Here is a 12,709-nt window from a genome sequence, read left to right as displayed (position 1 = left end):
ACAATCCATTTGACAACGGGCTTGGTAAGTCGGACTAGGCCCGGCCCACGATTTTTAGAGATATGATAAAGGCCCCGTTCTTGTAGGCGACGAGAGGCGGTTGAATAACTGATGGCATCGTTCTGCTGCCTATCTACAGCATCGACATCGAAAACCCTAGCAATTGCCCCTTCATTAAGACCCTCCACGTCGTTCTCGTCAGCGTCAATGAGCCAAAGTTGCAGTTGCTCTCGAGTCTTGATGCCGATGTTCGGTTCTAATCGCCTTAATTTGAATAATCAGAGGGCGCGGAGGCAGGTGGTACGTATGGCACCTGAAGAGGAGAAATTGACTCGTCGCAACCCTCTCGATTTCCCTATCGTAAGTTTACTTTTTTTCAATTCTGTTATTCAAATTGAACTTCCTTTTATTTGTTTCTTGATTGGTTATTTGGCACGGGAGGTTTGATCATATTTTATGCCTTAATTTATACAAGAATAGGAATTTGAAGACGTGTCTCTTGAGGGCTTGGTTTTCTTTAAATCTTTGGTTATGATTATGAATTTTGTCTCAAGTGCAATATCTAGAGATTTAGCCATTTGGGTTTGTTTTATGACTTGCATATTTAGATGATCTAATTTAGTTTTTAGAACTCATTAGTTAAAGTGGAATTGGGCAGATTACGATGTGAACTTAATGAAGGTATAATCACAGTTTTTTGGTTGATGTGCTACTTAATGAAAAGATTATGTATAATGAAAACGAAGGGTGCCTTTTGTTTCCCTATTTTTGCCCTATCATATTCTTATCATTTTCAAAATACACATTTGTTTTTCTATTCTGAAAATATTATTATATGTTATTCAATTATTTTTATAGGCCCTAAGTTTGTTAATTTAACTAAACACCTCCTCAAAAAAAGTTTAAAAATTGACAAAAACACCCTCACTCACACACATTTGCCAGATTCAGCTGCCACTACCGTCGGAAGGTGGCCAGAATCTGGTATAATGATGCACTACCGGCTGGATATGACCGATAGTGCAGTGATATAGTCTTTTCTGGTCAGATCCACTAGATCTATAGTCAACGGCTAAATCTTTGGCTGTAGCTAGTCGTCAACGATGGCCAAGATATGGCTGTTGTTAACCATCAACGACGGCCATATCTTTGGCCGTAACTAGTCGTCAACGATAACCAAGATATGACTGTCGTTAACCATCAACGACTAAATGTGGCTAGATCTAGCTATCAATGGCCAGATCCACGGTGGATCTGGCTGGAAAAGGCCATCTCGGAGCACGATCGGCCAGATCCAGTCGATCGTGCTTCGATGCAGCGACTCCAGCCACCCTCCAACAGTGGTGGCCGGCTGTCGGTATTTAATGGATGGGTGGGGGTGTTTTTGTAATTTTCAATGTTTTTATTACATGGGTGTTTAGTAAATTAACAAACTTAGATCAGTGTTTTGTTAATTTTCAAATCCTTCCTCGTTATTACCACCTAACTCTTACTTTTTCAAAAATACTATCTAAAATACTAAATCAAACGCACCTAAAAAGATTATGTATTATGAATTATTAATTGAAATTCCGAGTGGCTTGTTCTATTTGAAAATTAATTATGGTGGATTTATTCTCGAGTAAATGACTTCCCACTCAAATAATAGTTTAGTAACACTTTTCTACCAATAGACTTTTAAAATACTATTTTACTATCCAAATTTATATTCCGTTTCCGATTTCGACATCATTGTGACCCTACACCACCACTATTCTCTTTCTCGATCATCACTCACCAAAACCTTTCAAATCTACTCTCGTCGACCCTGCCAATTGCAATCGAGCAATTAGAGAATGTGCAACCGCCCCTCCCAAGTCAAATTTCAATCAATCCCAATAACCAAAATCCGATCTTTCACCACCAAAAGATTCATCGGTCTCCTATCTTCAAAAGCCCCAACAGCTTGGACCAAGTTTGTTCTCTGTTTACTACCGGAATATAAATTTAGGTAATAAAATAATATTTTAAATGTCTGTGAGTGAGAAAGTGTCATTAAGCCATTATTTGGGTGGGAAAAAGTCTTTAATTCTTTATTCTTTTGGTCTGAATGTTTATTGTATGTGCTGGGGTGGTAAATAATGTCTATCAATCTATAACGCAGGAGTGGGAGAGGCCCAAACCTGGTCGTAGACCTGATGTATTTCCCCAGTTTAGCCCTATGAAAACACCGTTACCACCTCCATTGCCATGTGATCCTCCAGAAGAAGATGAAGAAGAGGAAGAAAAGAAAGAGGAAGAGGAGGAAGATCCTGAGAAGGAAGAAACAGAGAAGCCTGATAATCAATAGGAGTATTCTTATTATGACAGAGCCGGGTATTGTATCCCATAAGCTCGAGGTGTCACTTCTTCCTTTATGTGCTTTGTGTAGAAAGTGGATGATAATCATCCCTGTAAAATGTTGTTGAAGGTGAGGGTCCTCATTTTGTGCTGAAAGGATATGTCAAACCTCTTCTTGGTACTTATTGCAGGCTTATATGTAGGCTTTAATTTCCATTTTGGTAGAATTTTCAGTAGCATAATTTGATGAGTGATTTTAAAATAAAATTTAGGCTGATATTTTTCCTCTCTGTGCTGTTATTTTCTTCCTATGAGGATAGATATACATGATCTACTGAACCGATGTGTGTATATTGATTTTATTGCTAGCTGTCTCACTTCTAATCCAGTGTTTTTATAAGAGCATAATTTCATTTGTAAGAATTATGATACTGGGGATGGTTTTGTCGCCTGCACCGGGGAATCCCAACATGACTAAAGTTTAGCCGTCATCTTTTGGGCATGAGACAGATCGGTGGCTCATCTCTTAGCAGCTGGGTCAAATTCTTGATTGTGTTTTCCCTACCATTTGTTTATTTTGTGTCCCAACCAGTCAACAACTCTTTTCGTATTTGCTTTGCACTTTCTGAGAATGAGAGCTCATTCTATGCCAAATAATACATTAGGGGTCATTGGAAAGTATTCAAGTTTCTTCTCTTCACGTGGCAGAAGTAGCCCAGTACCGTAAGTCTTATATAGGCTGGTGTGTTTGCCCATCTCCAATCCCTCAAACTTAACATTGCCCCTCTTCTCTTTGTACCTCCACCAGTCGGATTGGTACAGTTGACGGCAACTGATGTGAGTAAGCTATATAACTCAACAATCACGTGCTTCTTGAAATAATATAAAATAAAATTATTGGAGAGGTGAATAAAAAAAATCAATGACTCATAATAAATGTAACTCTTAAAACGATAGATTAAGCTTTTAACACATCAGCCAATTACAAATGACGTGGGGTTTATGTTGTACCGAATAAAATCATAAACCCAATCTCTGCCGTGGCAAAACCTTACTGGAAAGGACCACAATATGTGAGTGTTAGTTGTGGCAGTTGATAATCCCCTCTCAAATGTTTCATCTGTTTTAGTTTTAGCTTGCTCCTTGTAAGACTTCAGGGTAAGGACGGGTAGGTCTGAATGTTCGCTGTAGATTGGCAGCTAAACGAACACAAATGGCCAAATGCAACTCTCGTCTTTTCAAGACCAAATCTTCATTTTGAACATCTTTCTTGGTCTTCTTCTTCCAACTCACCAGAGCCATGGTTAGTATGATCATTCCTTTATTACCTCCCAATAATAATATATAATCCAATTGTTGTTTACGTATGTGTAGATTTTCAACTTAAACTCGATCTTAATTACTTTGTTTGTCATTTGCAGTCTCTAACGCCATTGATGTTCCGGTCACTGGTGGAGCTTCTAACGGCCCTGGTAAGTCAGCCTGCTGCCTCTGTCACAACGATACTCTACTACAGTGAACTTCTTCCTCAGAATATTGTTCTGGAGAGAATGGTTAGACACGAGTTACTTGAGCAAGAAAATTATCTTTTCCACTTTCTCGTCAATTTTTTGAGATGTTTCTGGTAGACTCTTCATCTCCTTAATTTCCCAGATTTCAGTTGACTCATCATCTTTATCATCATACAGCCATTTTTATTTTCTGACATAATTTAGTCAACTTATGAGAGAAAGGTAGTTTCTGAAATTTTCCTACGCTTTTCTCAGATTGATTTTTACATGGTGGATCCGGCAATTTTGTGTAATTGTAATTGGTGATTATTTTGAGATTCTTGAAATAATTAGAAGGAACAAAACAATGTATTGAGTTCAGACACTTAAACATGCAATGGGTGGGTGGATTTTGTCATGTAAAGAGAGGATCATCAATATTAATTTCTGTTTGAAATAAACATTATTGTTTCATGGAATTGATCCAATTGCAGTAGTGAATATAAATTCCTCAGAATGTGTATGTAGCATGGTGTATAGATTTTAAATTCTTAGTTAATATTTTATGGTTTGTAGCTGTTTGTGGCGCAAGTTCTGAGATGTTGAATGGCCCTGTGCCAACTAATACGAGCTCTTCATCGTTTCGTTGACTTGGACCATCTATTTTTTCATAATGCTTTGATACTATTGCATTGAAAAGATGAACCATTATTTATTTAATAAAAACAAGTTCAATGGTATAATTGAGATCACAAGTTGATTGCATTAACAACTAAAACGTTGTTTTGTCTATATTTTTTTTATATTCTAAACTTTTAAAACATATTTTGGAAGTTTGTTGGTAGATTTAAAAAAAAAAAAAAAAAAAATTATGAATTGGAAAAATAACTTAAATGTTTTTTCTTTTTCTTAAATATTATGGTAAATAACTTTTTAAGTCCCCAACATAAGAATTAACAAATGAATTGAAAAAATTATTTGTGACAAAAGAAGAGAAACATAACCCATAAAAGTCCAAAATCAACTTTTCGATATAGGATGTAAAAATCAGTTTTTTATTAACTTAAATCAAGGAAATATGGGTGGAAGTACTAGTGAAAATCATTTTACAAGCACCCATTTTAATGAACTTATTTGATGTTCATCTCACAACTTAATCTTATAAATTTTTTCTCATAATTCTGACATTTGCAATTAAACAGATGAGATATATTGCGAGCTACCAAATCGAAATTAATAAAATTATATAAAAAAGTTTATAAAATTTGATTGTAAATATAATATTGACCTTTAACGTTATATGTATTTAGGGTCGTAATTTTCATTTCATCTAAACACAATAAAAAAGTTCACATTTCCGCAACTTAAAATTATTTGAATTTGTTTAAATTTACCACCAATTAATCAATTTAATCATTATTTTGTTGGCAAGATACCACAATTAACGTTGTAAACAAGGTCATCATTCTCCTCCATCAATCTTTCATTATTCTAATGAGATTCTACGCTTTTCGACGTTTTTAGTTTGATGGCGTGGTTGCTCCCACAGCTACACAACCATTCAATTTTTGGTTATAATTTATTTGTTCTTTAACATCTTTTTATGAGTGGCGTTAAAAGGTTCCATCTCTTTACTCAACAGCCTCGTATTTCTTAGGCTAAAACTGTAATAAAGACTGATAAACAAGTAGNAACTTAAAATTATTTGAATTTGTTTAAATTTACCACCAATTAATCAATTTAATCATTATTTTGTTGGCAAGATACCACAATTAACGTTGTAAACAAGGTCATCATTCTCCTCCATCAATCTTTCATTATTCTAATGAGATTCTACGCTTTTCGACGTTTTTAGTTTGATGGCGTGGTTGCTCCCACAGCTCCACAACCATTCAATTTTTGGTTATAATTTATTTGTTCTTTAACCTCTTTTTGTGAGTGGCATTAAAAGGTTCCATCTCTTTACTCAACAGCCTCGTATTTCTGAGGCTAAAACTGTAATAAAGACTGATAAACTAGTAGATCAGGTCAATCATGGGTTTTTATTTCTAAGTTAATCTGTAATAAACAAACGAGCAAACGGCATATTCTCATCCAAGGTGTAGCAAAATTTTAAGTTGGTACTCCTAATCGTATTTATTTCAGATTCTTACTTAAACTAACGTTGTTTTCATTATTTTAACAAATTCTAAACTTTTCACTATAATGCATTTGTCGACGCTTTCTTTGACAGAAGACGTGCACATGTTAGCAAAAAACAGCTTATGTTAGTAGCATCCAAACTGGTAATTTTTGGTTTTTTCCAATTGATTCTAAAGTCCAAAATTACTTTCGAGACCACCGTTGGACTCTCCATAACATCTTCTACAAAACTCATACATTCACTTGTCGACCTTACTCACTGTTTCTGACCACCTCTAACAGTCACTAACGTTGTTAGATTAAGGGTGAGAATATCAATTTATAATTTTGTTATCCCTTGGGTGGGAACATGTGGTTTGCTCTAAACAAAAATATTAAAACAATATTTTTTTTAAAGCTCGATGCAGTATAGTGTGATACATAAAACATGGACCGGTGTTTTATTTTACATTATGTTGATGCGTGATTTTTGACACCAACTAATCGACACGTGCGTAACGTTGATTGGTCAAGAGATACACGTGATTATGGGTAGAATGTAGAGAAAATGCAATAAGAGCTTTTTGAAGTGGTTCGGATGCTAAGGTAGCAAGTTCTACATCCACTGATTTGTATTAATATAGTGGGTCAAGTCGCAACAGCGAACTGACTTACCAATGATTGGTGAAAAGTAAATATAAAGTTATAAGAGAGAGAGAAAGCTAATTCCCAGTGTAAAATAGCCGAATCCCCTTAATGAAGGGGTCTTCCTCTTTTTATAGTGAGATGAGTGTAATTAATCATCATTAAATCTATGGGTTGGTGTGAATGTCAGGATTAAATCCGGTTTTACGTCACATTGCCGACCTTCCAAACTGATTTCACGTGATTTGGAGCAGAGAAATAGACACGTGGGAGCTCCATGGCGTTTGACAGACCTGATGTGTGCTTACCATTCTGACAGGAGCAGGTCACACCCTATCACGTAATTTCTTACGTTAGCCCTTAATTTTCCAGGCGTAACACATTAATAGTATAGTATTGTCTTTATCATTTTATTCTTCTTTGGACAAATTAAGTTTAAGGATAAGCTCTAGAAGATTAAGTTATAAGAAAATTGGTCGGGTGGTCCATTCTCAATCTGACTTGGAATTGCATTAAGTAATTATTCTGCAGATAGTCTTTGTTTGATTCGATTCAAAATTTAATAAACATGAGTTCATTATTAACCCACTGTCAGAATACAACCAACTTTATTGTTGTCGTTAGTCTCACTGTTGCAGACTATTAACGGTAGCGGTAACGCAGTGACATTAAAAATTATAAGAAACCATTAAAAATAATGTAAAATTTTAATATTTTATCTAAAAAACTCAGAAGAAATATGGGACATCCTGTAGTTAATATCGTTAATGCGGCCGTTACAATTTTTTGCTTAGACTCCAAGACAACAGTTGTGACATGTAATGTCTACCCGAACAGGTTGAACAACCCAAACCAAAAAAGTCTCCGGGATGGTGTTTCGCTATTCAATTTGCTTTATGTAAAGTTTCTTTTCTTTCATAATCTAATTTTTAACAAAGGTATTTTAACAAAAAAACAGGGGCATGGCAACCATCCTGAACATCTCAACTGTGCTTACAAGCATAGGGTTGTTACTGAGTGAACCAAATCCTGATGATGGACTCATGTGTGAAGCGGTAGTTTTTATACCATTGATTGTGTGGGCCCAATGTGAATTTGAAAGAGTCTTTTTCTGTGATATGTTTTGACGGAGCACAGAGCAGGGAATACAAATATAACAGACAGGCTTTTGACCAAAAAGCTCGATCAATGACTGAGAGTATGCAAAGGCGGAGTGCTGGGAATAATTCAGCACTCAAGGCGTTCCGAACTTCAATTCACTGTGGGATAGTGACATGAAATTTGTCTACTGTTTGATTTTTGTGAAATATTATTTTTTTTGATACTGAAATACTTACTTCAGGCTGAAGTTAGAGGATCAATAGAGTCAAGACTGAAGTCATGGAATTAGTTTCAAGTCATAACCAAAATATGGTATCAGCCGGAAGTTGTCGCTGGAGTTTTCAAGCTCAAGCCAAAATAGGGACAATGATGTGGGGTGAAGAGGTAAACAGTCGCACCACCCTCATTTTGTCTTTCTTTCGAAAACCAGATGGATGCTAAAGAAAAATGAACGAGGTCAATATTACTTTGATGTCCGGTTTCTTCTATCTTTGCAAACCAGATGGGAGCTAATGGAAAAAGGAAGGATTAAGTTTACCTCTTGATGACTTTAACTTGAGACGTGAGAAGCTATGGGAACTAGGCGGAAGCTATCACTGGAATCCTCGTCAAATCTGAAGAAGACGGTTGTGTCATGGAAAATGTATTGCCAAATCAGTTTCCACTGTGTAGCCCTGAAACCATTTCTGTAACTTCTTCAGGATCATCTTGCTGCACGCCAGCAATTTTAGACAGCAAAAACCTCATAACAGGGAATTAAAGAATGGTAGCATAACACTAGCTCGAAGATCTGTGCGAGGTGACAGGAAAAGCGTGTAGATCTTTGGATAAATTCAAACTAAGATGATAATAATGAGAAAATCTTTATCAGCCCAAGGTATTGCCCTCCATCACGCCCTAAATCATCATTGGGAGCACACAATGCCCCTGTCCATTAACTGTAATGAACTAGAGCCTTGTAAGGATTTTATTAATACTATGGGAAATGGCTCTACTGAGGTGAACTACAAGAAAGCTATTTCATTTGGCAAGAAGCATTCATGGATTCAAAGGGCTACACTAGGACAGGAAAAGGATAATAAGGAGAACGTGGCCCACTTCGGAAACAACCTCTTCAAGTCCCACCGCCTCTTCTACAAAGATTGGAATTGGGCGAAAATTGTCTCTTGGCCCTCTGACCCATTTGCAAGATAGCATAATAATAAACAGCTGCATACTCTCACAAGGAGAACCTCTACAGATGCATCTAAGTCATGTTCTTGAGAAAGGAAACAAGGAGCAAACAGATCAAGATCGTGGGGAGACTCAGCAACAGAAAACAGTGGAATCCCCAATATCTGAAGTGGTTGTGTGCTAGATAGTGAAGACGCGAGGAGGAGAGGGATGGAGTTTTGAGGTCCAAGCTGTTGCTAGGACGGAAGCGCATGGGGAAGTACAAAATGAGGCTTAATATGTGATGGTTTCTTACTGAATCTGACCCCCAATATCTTACGCCTTAATATTTTCTGGTGTATGGTTATTTGACAGCCATTGACCATGCATTCTATGACTCTTTTCATTCTGGAGGTCATTGGTAACAACAGCAGAAACAGCATTGGCTCTAATAAGTATTACAGGCTTCAGCAACAGTTGTCTGAAGGTGATAACCAATCGTCATATGTTAATATCGATAGTGGACATTATACTTTACCCTTTTGATAAACTGGTTAAGCTGGCTTCTTTGATTTCTCTAGTCTGAGGCTTCTGGGCTGATTAAAGCTGAAGGAACCATGACACCAATCAATGCATCATAGAGTACTTTAATTCAAGTAGCTAAAATTCGATTTTGGCCAAAAAGTAATAAACGATCTTCTATAAAAATGACCTACTATATAAAAATCATAAGTTTTGCTGAGCGTAGTTTTCTTCTATTTTTAGGTGTTAAAATAATCCATTTATTTCAGGGTATCCAAAAACTTATAAACTAGTTAGGATAGGATGAGATTTTAATATCGGTGAAAAGTGATAATGTTGCTCTGATACTAGTGTCACATACACTATGTTTGAAAGTATTGGTAGAAATGAACCTTGTCTACGTAAAGACCAAGCCATATGCTTGTCTGTAAGTTTTCTCTGACCATAAACTCCACGAACTTTCTAGTAGAAATTTATTCAAATCACTCATATCACCGTATGTTCCTTTATGTGGCCCCAAAGAAGACCTCATCCTTCGTCCAAGTTCGAACAATCCATTTGACAACGGGCTTGGTAAGTCGGACTAGGCCGGCCCACGATTTTTAGAGATATGATAAAGGCCCCGTTCTGTAGGCGACGAGAGGCGGTTGAAAACTGATGGCATCGTTCTGCTGCCTATCTACAGCGTCGACATCGAAAACCCTAGCAATTGGCCCTTCATTAAGACCCTCCACGTCGTTTCCGTCAGCGTCAATGAGCCAAGTTGCAGTTGCTCTCGAGTCATTGCCGATGTTCGGTTCTAATCGCCTTAATTTGAATAATCAGAGGGGCGGAGCGGTGGTACGTATGGCACCTGAAGGGAGAAATTGACTCGTCGCAACCTCTCGATTCCCTATCGGAAGTTACTTTTTTTCAATTCTGTTATTCAAATTGAACTTCCTTTTATTTGTTTCTTGATTGGTTATTTGGCACGGGAGGTTTGATCATATTTTATGCTTAATTTATACAAGAATAGGAATTCGAGAAGTATCTCTTGAGGGCTTGGTTTTCTTTAAATCTTTGGTTATGATTATGAATTTTGTCTCAAGTGCATATCTAGAGATTAGCCATTGTGTTGTTTTATGACTTGCAATTTAGATGATCTAATTTAGTTTTTAGACTCATTAGTTAAAGTGGAATTGGGCAGATTACGATGTGAACTAATGAAGGTATAATCACAGCTTTTTGGTTGATGTGTACTTAATGAAAAGATTAGTATAATGAAAACGAAGGGTGCTTTGTTTCCCTATTTTTGCCCTATCATATTCGTATCATCTAAAATACACATGATTTTCTATTCTGAAAATACTATTATTTTTGTTCAATTATTTTTATACGCCATAAGTTTGTTAATTAACTAAACACCCCCCAAAAAAAGTTTTAAAATTGACAAAACACTTCACTCCACACATTGCCAGAGTCGACTGCCATACCGCAGAAGGTGGCCAGAATCTGATATAATGGCACACTACCGGCTGGATATGACTGATAATGCAGTGATATACATTTTGGCCAGATCCACTAGATCTATAGTCACGGTTAAATCTTTGGCGTAGCTAGTCGTCAATGACGGCCAGATATGGTTGTCGTTAACCACAACGAAGGCTATACTTTGGTCGTAGCTGGTCGTAGCTAGTCGTCAATGATAGTCAAGATAGTCCGTCGTTAACCATCAACGATAAACGTGACTAGATCTAGCGTCAATGGCCAGATCCACGGTGGATCTGGCTGGAAAATGCCATCTCGGAGCACGATTGGCCAGATCCAGCCACCCTCCAACAATGATGGCCAGCTGCGATATTAATGGATGGGTGGGGGTGTTTTGTATTTTCAATGTTTTATACAGGGTGTTTAGTAAATTAACAAACTAGATAGTGTTTGTGTAATTTTCAAATCCTCCTCGTTATTACCACCTAACTCTTACTTTTTCAAAAATACTATTAAAATACTAAACAAACGCACCTGAAAAGATTAGTATCATGAATTATTAATTGAAATTCCGAGCAGCTTGTTCTATGAAAATTAATTATGGTGGATTATTCTCGAGTAAACGACTCCCACTCAAATAATAGTTAATACACTTTCAACAATAGACTTTTAAAATATATTTTACTATCCAAATTATTCCGTTTCTGATTTCGACATTGTTGTGACCCTACAACACCACTATTCTTTTCCGATCATTACTCACTGAAACCTCTCAACTCTACTCTGTGACCTTGCTAATTGCAATCGAGCGATTAGAGATTGCGCAACCGTCCCTCCCAAGTCAAATTTCAATTAATCCCAACAACCAAAATCCAACTTTCACCTACAAAAGACTCATCGGTCTTCTATCTCAAAAGCCCCAACAGCTTGGACCAAGTTTGTTCTAGTTTCATCAGAATATAAATTTAGTAGTAAAATAATATTTTAAAATCTGGAGTGAGAAAGTGTCTTAAGCCATTATTGGGTGGGAAAAAGTCTTTAATTCTTTATTCTTTTGGTCTGAATGTTTATTGTATGTGCTGGGGTGGTAATAATGTCTATCAATCTATAACGCAGGAGTGGGAGAGGCCCAAACCTGGTCGTAGACCTGATGTATTTCCCCAGTTTAGCCCTATGAAAACACCGTTACCACCTCCATTGCATGTGTCTCCAGAAGAAGATGAAGAGAGGAAGAGAAAGGAAGAGGAGGAGGAAGATCCTGAGAAGGAAGAAACAGAGAAGCCTGATAATCAATAGAGTATTCTATTATGACAGAGCGGGTATTGTTCCATAAGCTCGAGTGGTCCCTTCTCCTTTATGTGCTGTGTGTAGAAAGTGGATGATAATCATCCCTGTAAAATGTTGTTGAAGGTGGGGTCCTCATTTTGGCTGAAAGGATAGTCAAACCTCTTTGGTACTTATTGCAGGCTTATAGTAGGCTTTATTCCTTTTGGTAGAATTTTCAGTAGCATAATTTGATGAGTGATTTTAAAAAAAATTTAGGCTGATATTTTTCTCTCTGTGCTGTTATTTTCTTCCTATGAGGATAGATATACATGATCTACTGAACCGATGTGTGTATATTGATTTTATTGCTAGCTGTCTCACTTCTAATCCATTGTTTTATAAGGCATAATTTCATTGTAAGAATTATGATACTGGGGATGGTTTTGTCGCCTGCACCGGGGAATCCAACATGACTAAAGTTTGCGTCATTCTTTGGACATGAGACAGACGGTAGCTACTTAGCAGCTGGGTCAAATTCTTGATTGTGTTTCCCTACCATTTGTTTATTTTGTGTCCCAACCAGTCAACAACTCTTTTCGTATTTGCTTGCACTTGAGAATGAGAGC

At 36.9% G+C, this 12,709-nt stretch overlaps 1 protein-coding gene and 1 long non-coding RNA gene across 2 annotated transcripts; both read left to right on the top strand.

Moving 5' to 3' along the window:
- Window positions 1-78: 78 nt before the first annotated feature.
- On the top strand, window positions 79-2,609 carry LOC116128031 (coiled-coil domain-containing protein 9-like). The gene is made up of 2 exons (XM_031413707.1): window positions 79-360; window positions 2,144-2,609. Exons 1-2 carry the CDS (start codon window positions 112-114, stop codon window positions 2,327-2,329), a joined length of 435 nt encoding a protein of 144 aa, XP_031269567.1. The 5' UTR covers window positions 79-111; the 3' UTR covers window positions 2,330-2,609.
- A 737-nt stretch (window positions 2,610-3,346) lies between these two features.
- LOC116128032 lies at window positions 3,347-4,288 on the top strand. The gene is made up of 2 exons (XR_004127672.1): window positions 3,347-3,622; window positions 3,741-4,288. It is a non-coding gene; the product is annotated as an uncharacterized LOC116128032 (long non-coding RNA).
- The last annotated feature ends 8,421 nt before the right edge of the window (window positions 4,289-12,709 follow it).

Source organism: Pistacia vera, unplaced genomic scaffold (genome assembly GCF_008641045.1).
Source record: "Pistacia vera cultivar Batoury unplaced genomic scaffold, PisVer_v2 Contig196, whole genome shotgun sequence".
NCBI classification, from domain to species: Eukaryota; Viridiplantae; Streptophyta; class Magnoliopsida; order Sapindales; family Anacardiaceae; genus Pistacia; species Pistacia vera.
This window is presented reverse-complemented; position numbering and strand designations above follow the sequence as displayed.

Excerpts from the sequence above, each read along its gene's own strand:
- LOC116128031 (XM_031413707.1), top strand. The coding sequence starts at position 112 with ATGGCATCGTTCTGCTGCCTATCTACAGCATCGACATCGAAAACCCTA. Across the intron at positions 361-2,143 it reads ACCCTCTCGATTTCCCTATC|GAGTGGGAGAGGCCCAAACC; the intron begins GTAAGTTTACTT and ends TCTATAACGCAG.